The following is a 14,920-nucleotide window of genomic DNA, read 5'->3' as shown; positions in this document are numbered from 1 at the left end:
ACACATGAATAATGTAGCGTAATTGATTTATTTAGACCATTATGGTCCAGTTCAATTTGTCAGATTTATTAATTTATTCATTACATATTCCATTGATAAAGCAGGTTAATTTTGATATCCCAGTCAGACATTTTCATTGCTATCACCGATGGTATCAGTTGTAGACTGAAAAAAAATATGTTATTTTTCATCGAAACGAAGATCAAACAAGTCTAACTGGCACAGTAATAGAAAAAAAAACATGATTTTGAAAAACCCTCAGAAACAAAATATATTCGAACTCAAGTCTTTCACTTTCCGAGTGAATTCCCAATCTCTTATCCCCTATCCCACTGAAACCATGGTTATTAACAATTTTAGCAAAGATGCAGTAACAGATTTGGCACTATTTCTTAAAACTAAGTTTCTCAAATTTCAAGAAATACTAATAATTTGTTTAATGATCGGTTTCTAATTACTAATCAATTAATAATAAATTTTTCATGATACATTATTGATCGTGTTTGCAATGTATCTATTATAATATAAGATTTTAAAAAGAATTAACAAAATACTATAATATTAATAATAGTTTTTTCTGCGTTAACGGTCCCAGAAATTATTATCATATTTTTACTGGTCTGCAGGTGTAAGAGGTTAGGAAATACTTTTAAAGTTATTTCGGCTGTAGATAGATCGTCTCCGCGGGTTTCAAAAATATTCCTTGTCTGCTTGGCATGCTGGCCTGAACGGCGGTTGTTTGATACAATGACAATAAATAAATAAAGTCTAATTTAAATGTCATGCATCCTTTTAAATCTTGAAACTATTGAGATTAAATTTAATTGTTTTTGTATTATTAATTTGCGCTGTGTGCCAAATTAAAAACAATTTATCGATAGCGTTAAATTTCATGTTTGTGGCAACATTCGAATGCTTATTTGTTTATGGAATAATGCGCCATGGAAGTAATTAATATTATTTATATTACTGCTCATAAATGATTGAATCAATCTTGAAAATTGTATGTGAAACAATTATTAATCCAAGATACTGCCACACGTATATTTATAACAGTGGTTTAATAACCATATAATTTTTTTCCCGCTATGTTGGTAACTTGCAAAATATTTATGCAAAATATTTATGCAAAATATTTATGCAAAATATATAGAAAAGATTCTCGAGATTCGAGATTTCCCGAAATGTTAAAAAACTTCCATTCTCGAGATTCGGGATGGAAAATCCCGAAAATTTCCCGAGAATTCTTGTCTGGCAATTCCCGAAACCCAACTCTAATTATAAGTACATAAAATTCGATTAATATCTTGGTATTTACGGAAAATTATCGAACACCCTGGGGGCTGATTAAAAATGTAGTTTCTTTACACATACAGAAGAATTAGGGCAACGGCAAAAATGTTGAAATACTATCAGTCAATCAAAATAAAACACATGCATTTTATATGTAAAATAAACTGTTGTTGTATTTATATTTATTAAATTAGGTAGGTACAAATATAATTTTGTTAATATTCGAATAGATTTTTAAAATCGAGTCTTTAGCACGAATACAATATTCTCAGTTTCTTGATATCCCCTGCTGACATCTGAATGCGTTGCCCAATGATTTGGTTAGTGGGCTGAAAGTATAAAGAGACTTATTATATTAATCATGGCTCAAACGTCCTGAAGCAGGCCCCAGGCTAGGATATTTGACGGGCCCTCATACCTATCGCTAAAGTCAAACGCAGTGTGACTTTCACAAGTAGTGTTTCCCAAATGGTGTTCGAGGTAAAATTACGGGTATTCAGTGTATTTTAACGATTTTGTATTTTTGTATTTTTGAATATATCTCTGTGTTTATCTCACTTATCTCGTTAACCCGCCACGCCAGGCTCCCAGGCTAAAGCCTTGTCAGTCTCCCTTTGTGGGGGCTATGATATTAATATTTCTAATTTGAATTAAGTACATTTTATTACACCATGTTAATGTAATATTCTCCAATATCGGGAATAAAATGCATATATTTTTTCTATATATATTTGAATCATGTTTCAGAAATGTTTCAGGTATGTAACTCTTCCTAATTAATCTTTTAATTATTATAAGTCACACGAACTAGTTCAGTGACGTCCCGTGGGGGTAAGCAGATTGACCGTTGCTTGAGGGCGGCAGTTACTCGAAGGGCGGCAAATCGAGGAAAATCATTTATATAGAAATAGCTACCTAAACTGGGTATCTAATAACGAAAATATCTTTCTTTTGAAAAATGAGCTCACTGGTTGGAACCGAAATGTATTAATTAACATAAAAAGTTAAACGGGACTGTAATTTTTGTCGGGTCCGCGATGTTTGGTTTACTTCCGTTGTCATTAGGCGTCCTTGTTGACCAGAAACAACATGAGCACGGAAGATAAAAAATATTGTATTACAAAATAGGGCGGCATTATGGCGCTGCTCAGGAGCAGCATTTTTTATAGGGACGTCACTGAACTAGTTTAATTTTCAGCATCTCAAATTTACAAATGGAACAAATATTTGTAAAAATAGCGTTTGTTGGATATTTGACAGGAGTATTTTTTCAAGTAAAATATTATTATTTACGATGAAGATATATTTTTAGAAACCATGGAATCAGAAAGTTATTGATCATCAGAAACTAGATTATTCAGCTACCAATTCTACGTTCCAGTCTTAAATTTACCTGAAGGGGAATGATGGTCCTGGTTCCGTCAGTGCTGAATGCATACTGTGAGTAGTGCATCACGCTTCCGTAGTCATATGGGACTCCTAAATTGGAAACCTGGGCCGAGGTGTATTTGTCGAAGTTATGTGAAGCTCCTGGAAAATAATATTTTTGAATTTAGATTATCACGTGGTTAGATACTAATACCGGGAAGAATGGGTGGGAGACACTCACTTGTATGTCGGTGGTTGAATCTTCTTCAGTATTATTTTGATTGGGAGATGCGTGACATCGCGGGGTTTAATTATATAAAACACATATTTTTGATTTGACAATTTCCCTGCGCAGGGACATTTAATTACATTAAGTTCCAGACAGGTTAGGTTACATTATTAATTGCACTTAAAGGAGTCTTAGATTTAGCTGTCGCACATTCACTTTGTATTATTTGTTCACACAATGGCGCGATCGGCGCCGGGGCACTTTATCGGGGACGCGGTGCGCGTTCTGGGATAATTATGGGAATCAATATTAATACGTTATCGGCAAAAGGGGCGCACTGATATCAATTTAGGGTAACATGTCGTCCGGCTTGTCCTGGCGACCACGCCGCTTCCCGCAGGAGCGACGCGTCCGTCGAGGAACGATTTTTCCGCGTCCGGTTTATTTAGGGGTTAATTGCGAACTAAAAACTTTTTTTTCAAAAAGCCTGTTGGTAGGTAAGGAGACGCGGGGGTGGACCGCCACGGCTGTGGGGTGAAGGGAAGCTGCTTGGCCGAACAACGGGACTTTACGTCCGTCCGCCGTATTTAAGGTTGGATGCAGGTACCTGCAGTCTACACTTGAAAGGGACTTCGTGTAAAAAATGTGTTCGTAACAAAAATGTTTGATACGTTTCGTTTGTACTGCAGGGCTGTGCAACCTTTTAGTTGGGGAGGTGTTTTGATATTAAAGTTAAATCGTTGATTTGGAATTTGGAACTGTCGGGCATCAGGGCCTTTTTTATGTCTGGTGACAATACTAAATATTATTATTATTAATGCATTCGAAGACTGTGTGTCACTGACAACCATCTTAGAAATCGTGAGCATCAGTTGTTTGTTCTCCCAGTGCAGAAGTAACCCGACATTGAAGATGCCAATTGGGAGGGAAATAGGTCTGTTAAGCCAAATCGCTTCATATATTGATATATTCCACCTACGTGATAATGAATAGGCATACAACAGTCGAACGTGGTTATTATGAGGAAGATGGGATCGACTGAATTTGCTCGTTATAAGCATTATTCGTTATATAACATTTTTGGCGCCACATTCTATTTAAGCATAGAACATAAAAAATCTGAAAACCATCGTGAAAATCCCCGAAAGAAGCATGGCATTCATAAACTACAAAAGATGTTGTTAATTATTGTAATGAAATGCTGAGCCGCTGGTGGGTACCTGCTGACTTCACAAAGCTTGGATATATTACATGCAATTTCAACCATATGCGTGGATACTTTTTCATTGTTGTCGGCAAGAACACCAATTAGGTACTAAGACACTTAACTAGTGTCATAAACGTAATCCCATCCCGCCGGCATCGGTCTAGTTAACTGCCCGGTCGGATTTTATTGCTTAGGGTCGAAAATTTTGTTTTTAAACGATCGACACATTAACAGTTTTGCTCGGTATAGCCGATTATTAGCTAGTTATAAAAGAAAATAAATGTATGGAGAAAATCATAAACTAAAAAGTCAAGTGTGTTTCCTCATTACCTCCGAGATTTCGCTATTTCTGTGATCATAATAACCAAGTTAGACTGTAGTTAATGGAGAATAGTCATTTGGAATTTAGATGATCACGTGGTTAGATACTAAATAGTATTATTAGGTATTCGAAGTAATGTACCTTGCAGCGGTGCTATAAAAGCGATCTACGCAGGTTTCACGTAGCGGGAGGCACTAGACATGGCAGTAGACCAAGGACAGTGCTCGTCATATGCCCCAATAACAATAAAAGCAGTATTTGAAGACACTAAAACTTGATGAAAGGAATATAACGGATAATGTAGTAGAAATAATGAGAGTAATCAATATTTTTACCTGGTTGAATCTTATTCCAAACGATCTGCACGAATAAATCTCTGTTGTGAGTGCTCTGCATGTGGTAGAATCCGAGGGCGTGAAGAAATTCGTGGACGATGGTAGCTACACGGAAGCATCCACTTCCGAGTACGGATGGAGTCAAGTTGAGAACCTGGGCGCCTCCAATTTTGCCAATATATGAGTAACAACCATCGGCATTACCCTAGAAACATTGTTCAATATTAAAGACCGGTTATTTATCCATGTGGAATGTGAGGGATGCGGGTTTTAGGCGATTACGTTTTTAATATATGTACATAATACATTTATAACAGATTGGGTGTATTTGATAAAATAAGAGCATAGCCCCCACAATGGAGGGCTGATAGGGCTCTAGCCTGGGGGCCCGGCGTAGCGAGTCGATCAGATATGTAAGATAACCCACATCACAAATTCTTTCTAATAGTAAAAATGGCTATTTTCCATCAATAATGTTATTTAAAATTATGTGGTTGTACCATACAATTTTTAATTGTGTATCAATACTCGACAATTCCATAATTCAAATGGATGTATTAAAATATACAAAAAAATACTAAATATAAGTACACATCAATTTTAGCGCGTTCACCATTTGAAAAACGCTACTGTAGAGTGTCAAACTGCCTTTATCATTAGCGATATGTAGGGAGGGGCGCCAAAGATCCTAGTCTGGGGCCCCGCTTCAGGATGTGGGGCCATGGATGAGAGTATTGGTTTATATTATGGCTCAATCCCTAGTGAGGCAATTATAATTATATTGTTGTGATTTTCTCAAGCCTGAGTATTTCTGTGATAGTTTCACAATAACTACTACAATTCAATTGTTTCACCACCTGGCAAGTGGCATATGCATTACTGTAATTGTGCCTCGTCGGCTGTCAATGTATTGTTGAATGTTAAAAAAATAACAATGCCTAAGGGGGGACATGCTCAGCGTAGGTCAAAATGGAACTTTAATTGCATTTTCAAAGCATGATCCTGGACATTCCTTAAACGTTGTAGATAATCTATTTGTATAATTTTGAAGCCTTATTATCCTTTATATTTATTTTAAACATTATTGATGACTGCATAAAGTATTTTTATTACATAAAATAGTATTCATTTAAACCTCTCGCTCTAATATTTTAGAATATAGTTATATTTCAGTACATGCATGTGCAGTGGTGTTAAGATTTTTTACATTTATTAATTTTTAAACGCATTTATAAAACAATTAGTATAATTTATGTGAACATTATTATAGTGAAATATTAACGATAAAAAATTATATTGATAATCTCTGTGATCCCAAATTTAACAAGAATTAGGCATTTTATTATTCAAAACATGGGCAAGATTAACACATTTGAAGATAATTCTAAAGATACTAATTATAAACTATGTCTTTGACCATTCAAGTGTGATAAACATCCTACGAATAATGATTGCTTTATAATAATTATTGACCTAAGAATAAGGTAGTGTTCTTTTGAAATACGCCATTTCTTTTGGTATTCTCCAGTAGTTAAGCTACAACATATGGCCGTAGCCATAAATTGACAAACTATAATTGAAGTAGTGAGTAAAATGATGTTAACGCACGTGTTTGAACATGTACCGTTTAAAAAAAAATCGGTTAGGTACCATGTTCAAACACGAGAGAAGTTTAAAAGAATACTCTTTTATGTAATAAAAATACTTTATGCAGTCATCAAATGTTTAAAATGAATATAAAGGATAATAAGGCTTCAAAATTATATAAATGGATTATCTACAACGCTTAAGGAATGTCCAGGATCATGCTTTGAAAATTTAATAAAAGCTCCATTTTGACCTACGCTGAGCATGTCCGCCCTTAAAAAAATAATGAATATTATTGATTTTTCACCTGAACAAGAATGTAGTCAGTGGTTGATGGAGTCCTTGGCCTGAATGAGATGCAGGAGACGCTGGAGATATAGATGAGAGCAGTTTTGATTGCCATCATTTGTACGAAGTCTTGAAAAAACAAAATTTGGCAGTTGAGAAACTGATCTTTGACTTTTCAATGAATAGTATAACCTATTGTAACCTTATGACCTACTTCTGTGAAAGGCAGAAAAATATTCGTATTGATTTTTCATGATTTTTTTTTTAATAATTATAGTAGAAAAGTCAGAGAACAACCCATCCTTCGTCATGTAGACGAAATAAATTGCCAATACGATTGCGTTGGCCGCTATTTGACCGCTTTTGTCTCGTCCTTTTCACCGAAGCTCAAGGCGTATTGAAAAGCGCGAATTTCAAACAAAAATCAACTTGGCTCTGCTTTAGTCGAGGAATCACAATCACAGTAATACATCGGTTTACGCGTCTTACCAATGCATTAGTATGATGGTAACATTATGACGTATGCGTGACAACAGTGGCGGCTAGACGACTTTCTAGGTGGTGGGGTTTAGCCATTAATTATTATTAAATATACATATCTACCAACTTTGCCATAATATTATTATATATGTGTCGCTTGATTTCAAAATCAGCCAAGTCCATAATAGATGAATATGAGAAAAACAGCTTTTTGTTTTCTCAAGTACACAGTCACAAGGGTGAAAGTTTATAATATTTCGAGTATAGAATATGTAAAAATAATAAGTTCCACATTTCGTTAATGCAGAAATGTTAGAAAGCAGTAGTTCTTTTGGAATTCACAAACAAGTAAAAAATACCTAACGGTGGAATTGGTTGTTTTTGAAATCTAGCGACACATATTATGTAACATGCTACTTATAGTAATATGATTTTATTAATGAAAAAATGAGCATTTTTTCGCAATACATAATATGAATATCTGAGTCGTTACTTAAAAACACATCTTAAAAATATTAACAATTAATAATTATAATTATTATCTAGAGTTACCATTATCAGATTTTACAACTACATATACAGCGAGCGATTTTACTCACCGTGGGGTTATTTGATTTGCTCCCCAGTATGCATATACAGACGCTAATGCATTCACATAATTTTGTAAAACGATATTTGTACCGCGGCAACGGGGTGGGATTTAGTGACCCCGACTTAAGCTTCCTTAATTTGTACATAGGTGTCCCCGTGAAATAGAGCGTAATCATCATTGTGATATTACATAATTATTTACAATCATCGCTTTATTTATTTGAATAATAATAATAAATAGATATCTCTATAAAATTGCGACTGGTTTAGATGGATGAAATAAATGAAATAATTCATTTAATCATGCAATTAAGGGGGATGCTTATACCAGCAGAGGCATCTAGCGGGAAAATACGAAGATTGGAATTTGAGATATTTTTTTTATAATTTACAATTTCAACTGTATTAATTAATAAATATGTATCTGAAAACATTAAAAAGAAAAATATTCTATATATATAAGTAATATAGATGTAAAAGATAATTAAGTTTAAGTTCAATTTGATATAAATCAAAAAGATTTTAAGTTATACACATTTATTTTTTTATAAAAATCAATGCTTTTTAAAATAAATATAAAAAATATTTAAACGATGAATTAGTCAAAAATCTACACGTTGAAAATTGAAAACTTCCAAATTTTTATAATAAATATGACCATAATATAATAATAACGTAACTGTGAACATAAATATGTAACAAAAATTGTAAGTTTATCTATGACTTAAATAAAAAATATTTTTCTTTTTAATGTTTTCAGTTACAAATTTATTAATTAATACAGTTGAAATTGTAAATTATCAAAAAAATGTCTCAAATTGCAATCTTATTATTTTTCCCCTAGGTGCCTCTGCTGGTTTAAGCATCATCTTTAATACTACTTTAAGCAAGCAACGCATTGCATACATCTACATAATATATGATATCAGCTGTGCAATGCAGACTAAGGAGCATTGGCAGTTTCTGTAGGTATTCAGTAAAAAAAATGAATGGTCCAGTGAAACTCTCACATTATTGTAGATGTAGATGGTACAGATAATATGCTTACTAAAGACACGAGGAGCAATAGCGTAGTAGACAGTCTTGCCTGGCCAGATATTTCCGTTTTGGATTGCGTTTCGTCCACCTAAAAATTGGCTAACCAAGTTCTGCTGCTGGTTTTGAGTCAGAATAACATCTCCCTCAAATTTTCCACTTCGCTCCCATTCGGGTTGGAGCTCTCCAATTTTGGCATTGAATGGTTCTGGAATGAGATAAATAGACGCTTTTAATGATGGTTTCAATCCTACTGGATGTCTTATTTTTTTCAAAAAGATTTTTTCGAATGGTTACACATTTCTCAGAAGTATACGTATGTTCGATAGAAAAAAATGTTACATCCTTAATTCTTGTGAATTATTCGTTGAATAAAAAAATAATTAACAGATTAATACATATTATACCCCAAATACACTACATTTTGTAGCAACGTTTTGAATGTGTGAGTTAAATACACATTATAGACGTGCAAAAGTGTGTGTAACAACCTTCAAATACACCAATATTAAGTGAGCGTCAGTGCATAAACCGGGAGCAGTTATCAGAATGAAGGACAAGCTTAGATTGACGTAATTATTGACACATGTTTAAGTTTATCCCATATTCAAGATTTCTGAAATGCGAATACGGGGCAATTTTGAAAGGATCTATTTTTCAGAATTATATTTCAGTATTTCTGATAAGTTAAAAAAGTGCACGTTTTTAATTATTTAATCTTTTTTTAAATATAAAATGGTGCATTTTATATTGCTATTTTGTAATACTTTTACATACATACGCAAGGCACTTTCCTTGGTAATGCTAAAAATAATGGTATAACTATTTTATTAACTTTATAAAGGCGCTTTAGGCAATCTTTTTCTGTTGTTTTACCTAAGGTAAAGTTCATAATAATTAACAAGAATTTAAACATTTTTCGTACGTCCTTGGGTAGGCTTTCCGCTGACTGTTATATCTTTATATAGTATATTTTATATTTTTATATCGTTATATCTTAATTTTGTCATGTCATATAATGAAACCTCGATACCGAACTATATTTAAACGTTTGCCATTTACTCGTATAATAATAACTTATATAAATACGATAATATTCTGACCACATTGCCTAAAAGAAAATTACCACAAATAGTGCAGGTTGGTGTATTATACCCGCGACCGTTACCAATGTTTATAATATAAAAGTGGTCATAGGCATACTAGAATAAAATTACATGTCATTACAGTGGTCCAGTCAAAAACTAAGTATATGGTCAGCACACGCGATCAGGTACCGCTGCAGAATATATACATAGAACAGCATGCATATGAAGGGGCGGACAAGTTCACGTATCTCGAATCCAGCCTAAATACCCAAAATAAGACAGCAGAGGAGGTACAAATCCGCCTTATCTCCGGGAATAAATGCTGGCATGCCTGCAAGCGACTGGTGGGTCGAAAATTCTAGGCCGAAGAAGTAAACTTCTAATATATAAAACAATTATATGGCCAGTAGTCACTTATGGCTGTGAGACTTGGTGCTTAACTCAAAACGAATAAAATAAATTACCTGTCTTCGAGCGCAAAATACTCCGAAAAATCTTTAAACCCACGTTGGAAAATGAGAACTACAGAATAAAAATGAACTACGAGTTGGAAGAGCTGATTGAACAGCAAACAATCATAAGATACTGTAAGTCCCAAAGACTACGATGGGCGGGACATGTGGAGAGAATTCCTGAAGTTAGAGCGCCAAGGATCATGACGAAGTGGCTACCCCAACGGAAGAGACCCAGAGGCCGTCCAAGAAGGAGATGGGCTGACGCCGTAGAAGTGGACTGGCTTCATATAGGAAGACCCGGTAACTGGAGAAGTGTGGCGAGAGACCGGAGTGGGTGGAGAGCGGTTGTCGAGGAGGCCAAATCCCACCCCGAGATTTAGCGCCGTGGAAGAAAGAATTACAGTGGTACACTTTGAAGAAATAAGAGAATAAATATACGCACAAAAATAATACTTATCACAAGACGTACCTACACTAAAGATTTGGTTAATAAATGTATTTCCTCAGACATCCGCGACAGCTTATCTTATCTGTCACCAGTCAGAGTATACTATCAGCCCCCTTTTACTTAGTTTCAAAATAGTCTCTGAAACGAGCACAAAACGTCGAGAGAAGAAGGAGGAAGTACAAGTACAAACAGCTAATTTATTGTCATAATAACAGTCAAAAATCACGTTGTCAGCTGAATGCAGAACTATTCTAACTTACATTTGATTTTTTTTACGAAAGAGTTTTTTGAAACAACTTACAGAAATTATTTATTATTTTTATGGATAAATGCTAGAGTCGCATTTTAGTTGGATTATTCATGAAAAAAATGGTGTATTCATTTGTTTATATAAATTATAAATAACTGAAGTAGGCTATTTCAAAAATATTTCAAATGTGAGTTAGAATAGTTCTGCATCCAGGTGACGACGAGTTGTCGTCCTGTTATCAAGATGACGTATCCCTGTAGAAGAAAGTCACATACCCTGAGTTGTGCCGTTTACACTCTTTTCCAAAAAGTTCTTCAATTCCTCGACGGCATTTAATGACCTGGACGACCTGGAAATTCCTCCTACGACTAGCGTCACTCCCAACATAAAAAAGACCAATATCTTCACTGCCATATTGTTTGTTTACTAAAAGGAAATACATTAAATTATACATTTATTATACCATAAAGAGAAACTAGTTATTTTCTATCAAAACAAATAATGCTTCCTCTCCACTAACCGACACAACTATTCGATACTCGATGGAATCAGCAGACACCACATAGTATAGGAATTGTTGAATTATAAAAGATGTCCAGATACATTTCTGGCATTCCAGCTGAATTTGTTATCTACAGTAATTTATTGTTAGTGCTCGTCCGTAGTCATTTAGCGGGCGCGGCGCGGCGGCGTCTTGCGAAACTCAAACGTATAACCGTGTGTATTATGCCCCAAAAAACACACTGTCTACGAACATTTTTTAATCGGTTATACGTTTGAGTTTCGCAAGACACCGCCGCGCCGTCCCCGCGCGACCACTACGTTCTTGCACTTAGAGATAACTGATATATCCACTCTAAAATCAAGGCAACACACAGCTGATTCTTAAATTATGTTTCCATATAAGTCCATTGCACTAAATTCTTCGGTATGATCTAGTTTCGTGTCCGCACTAGACTTAATTCACGTAGATTTTTATACATATTTCTCAATGCAATCTTCAATACCAACGATTCATCTTTTTAATAATATTGACGGTTAAACATTGCCGTAAATTAACTTTTTGGTCGAGTATAACTAGTCATTTATAATTTTATTATGTTCATTTTATTTGACTTTTTCGTTATTTTCAAATTATTACTTGATTTTGGTTTATATATTATATTTATTATCAGTAATTGTAATATGTATTTTATTATTATACTGTACTTATTTTACTGTCGTAATTTTTATGAATGTCATTTTCAATTACTTGTGTCTGAAACTATATACAATGTCATTGAATGGTGTAAAAGCGATTTATATAAGAAATACAAACATACATACGTGACGCTGTCAAACATTTTTATGGATATTTTTTAACTCAGGGACCGCTGCGAATGAATTTGCAAGACTTTAATTCAATGCATTTTATTAATAATTTTAATTTTAAATAATCAAAATACTTTAATGTTCTCATAGTATTTAAAAATGATAGTTATTAGTTAAACGTAATAAATTGCAGGTTTTGATAAAAACTTAACTCTCCGCTTTAAATATTGATTTAGCGATAGCAAAAAGTAAACATGTCATGAAGCTACTACTTGGATGATCAATTATCTCCATAAAACATTCATAATAAACAGATTTAGAGCTAACGACAATCAGAACTATGAATTATTCAGAAATCTCTATAAATAGGTACCCTATATAAAACTTGATGATAACACAATAAGTAGATAGGTACCTACAGAAAAATAATATATAATAAAAACATAATTCGCTTTATGCATAGTTTATAAAATGTTTTAAAAAATATTTTCTTTTAATATTTTTAGGCACATTGGTTAATTTCTGAAACTAATTTGAACTGTTAATGAGTTAATAAAATTATATTAAACATCTTCATCTTCTACCGCTGGGTGTCTCTATTAGGAAGATCATTCGCCTTAAATCGAATTAATTGGTTAAAATGTGTTATATTAAATTGTCCTCACCTGTTCAAAACACAGATAACAATAACTCAAAGTCTGTCGTTACTTATACTATATTGACTTCCTAAATGATTTAATACTCACCCATTGAACAAACTACACTATCTCAATTAGTAGAAGAATATTTATCATCTGGGTTTATCAAATATTTTTTAATAATTTTACCGACACTGTAGTTCACAACACAGTTTAGCCAACTTGTTCAATTGTGTGGATTTCTTCTTAATACCCATTACAAATATTCTTGAATCTTGACCAACATACATCTGCTCGTAAAAAAGTACATATTGTACAAAAAGAAACAAATGTTTGCAATGATTATGTACATTGCAAAAGTTTATAAATCAATGTTCAGCAGTGACGTCCCTAGACAAAATGCCGCCCCATTTTTTTATACATTTTTTTTTCATCCGTGATCATATCGCTTCTGGTCACCAAGGGCGTCGAAGGGCAACGGAAATAAACTAGAAATCGCGAACCCGACACATAATTACAGTCCTGTTAAACCTTTTATGTTAATTAATACATTGTGTATCTAACCAGTGAGGTGAATTATATAAAAGAAATATGTTTTCGTTGTTAAGTACCTACTTAGTTTAGGTAGCTATTTCTACAAATACCAAATGATTCTCTTCGATTTGCCACCCTTCGAGTAACTGCCGCCCCCAAGCGACGCTCAATCTGCCTATTTCCATGGGACGTCACTGTGGTCCAATTTGTTTGCCAGCATGTATAAATGTATACTTGAACTAATGGTCCGGAGTCATAGCTGAATAATTGTGTTATTTTGTATAAACCTATGACATTTGGCATAATGAATAGATATTATATTCCAATAGTCGTTTAACTACTAAAAAGGTTTATTCTTTCTGACGTAAATAAATATCTTTGAATTTTAAAACTGTCTTAAGAGAAGACCTATTAGAAAAATACTATGAAACGTGTTATTTTTTTGGATCTCTACTCGCCTCATAAAGTTGATGATCCATGTCTACACGGTGTTTGGCAAATGGTGAATCTTTGAAAGCTTCCTACATATCTGACCCAAAACTGTTGGATACATTCCTCACTATAGCAAATGACACCGCCCGCAAAAAATGTCTGTGAAATGTATTTATACTTCCTTTACTTTAATGTTAAAATTCATTCCTTGATATTTGATCACACAAGTTATATAATATTATCATAAGATGTAGAACAGAGATTTATTAATTAGATTAAATAGGTATAATATATTATTATATAAATAAGATTTAAGTTTGAGTTTAAATGTTCGCCGACGGATCTGTACCTAATCAAAACTACAAACATTTTTATACCCAGTTACATCACGTGGGGTTCGGCAGTTACTTGAAGGGCGGCAAATCGAGGAGAACCATTAAGTATAGGTATATAGAAATAGCTACCTAAACTTAGTTATAACAAAAATATCTTTCCATTCGAAGAAAAGCGATACGGATTGCCCTTAATTCCTCATGACATAATAAATTAATGTTTGTATAGCAAAGATATAATGTAAGAAACTACTGTATTAACAACGTCAAAAAATCCCCACTTTTAGGGAAAATATTTATAAATTTAATTTTGTTAGTTTTAGTGGTAGGTATAAATTTTTTTTAATAATGTACCCATACAATACATTTCTTAGAAATTGGAGACATGAAAGGATGATAAAAAATACTGTATAAAAACGGGGCGGCATTCTGGTGCTGCCTAGGGGCGGCGTTTCGTCTAGGGACGTCACTGTACATACCTATACTAAATGACATCAAATTGAAATATTCGATTTTCCCTTACGACATGATATAATGGTAGTAATGATTTAATATTATCAATTTATTTAAAAGTTTCTAAGACCACTACTCTACTTTACACGTCTTATACAAAGATTAATAATGTTTTTTTTCCTAGAATCGGGTTTTTGGTAATGCTTTTAATAACATAATTATTACAGACATAATTAAGATAACA

At 33.5% G+C, this 14,920-nt stretch overlaps 1 protein-coding gene across 2 annotated transcripts; it reads right to left on the bottom strand.

Annotated features, from left to right (window-relative positions):
- Window positions 1-1,439: 1,439 nt before the first annotated feature.
- Window positions 1,440-13,038, bottom strand: LOC147071706 (zinc metalloproteinase nas-4-like). 2 transcript variants are annotated; one of them, XM_085947170.1, is made up of 7 exons: window positions 12,953-13,038; window positions 11,252-11,402; window positions 8,749-8,943; window positions 6,649-6,758; window positions 4,755-4,959; window positions 2,687-2,823; window positions 1,440-1,622 (listed from the first exon to the last, which is right to left on the bottom strand). In XM_085947170.1, the coding sequence occupies exons 2-7, from the start codon at window positions 11,388-11,390 to the stop codon at window positions 1,542-1,544; spliced, it is 867 nt and encodes a 288-aa protein (XP_085803296.1). In that variant the 5' UTR covers window positions 11,391-11,402; window positions 12,953-13,038; the 3' UTR covers window positions 1,440-1,541. The 2 variants fall into 2 exon arrangements, with proteins under 2 accessions (XP_085803296.1, XP_085803297.1); XM_085947171.1 differs by lacking the exon at window positions 12,953-13,038 and adding an exon at window positions 11,497-11,517.
- Between the last annotated feature and the right edge of the window lie 1,882 nt (window positions 13,039-14,920).

This window comes from Rhyacophila brunnea, unplaced genomic scaffold (genome assembly GCF_057557595.1).
Source record: "Rhyacophila brunnea isolate RB1 unplaced genomic scaffold, BYU_Rbru_1.0 scaffold_2, whole genome shotgun sequence".
NCBI lineage: Eukaryota > Metazoa > Arthropoda > Insecta > Trichoptera > Rhyacophilidae > Rhyacophila > Rhyacophila brunnea.
The sequence above is the reverse complement of the archived record's forward strand: the minus strand, read 5'-3'. Positions and strand labels throughout refer to the sequence as shown.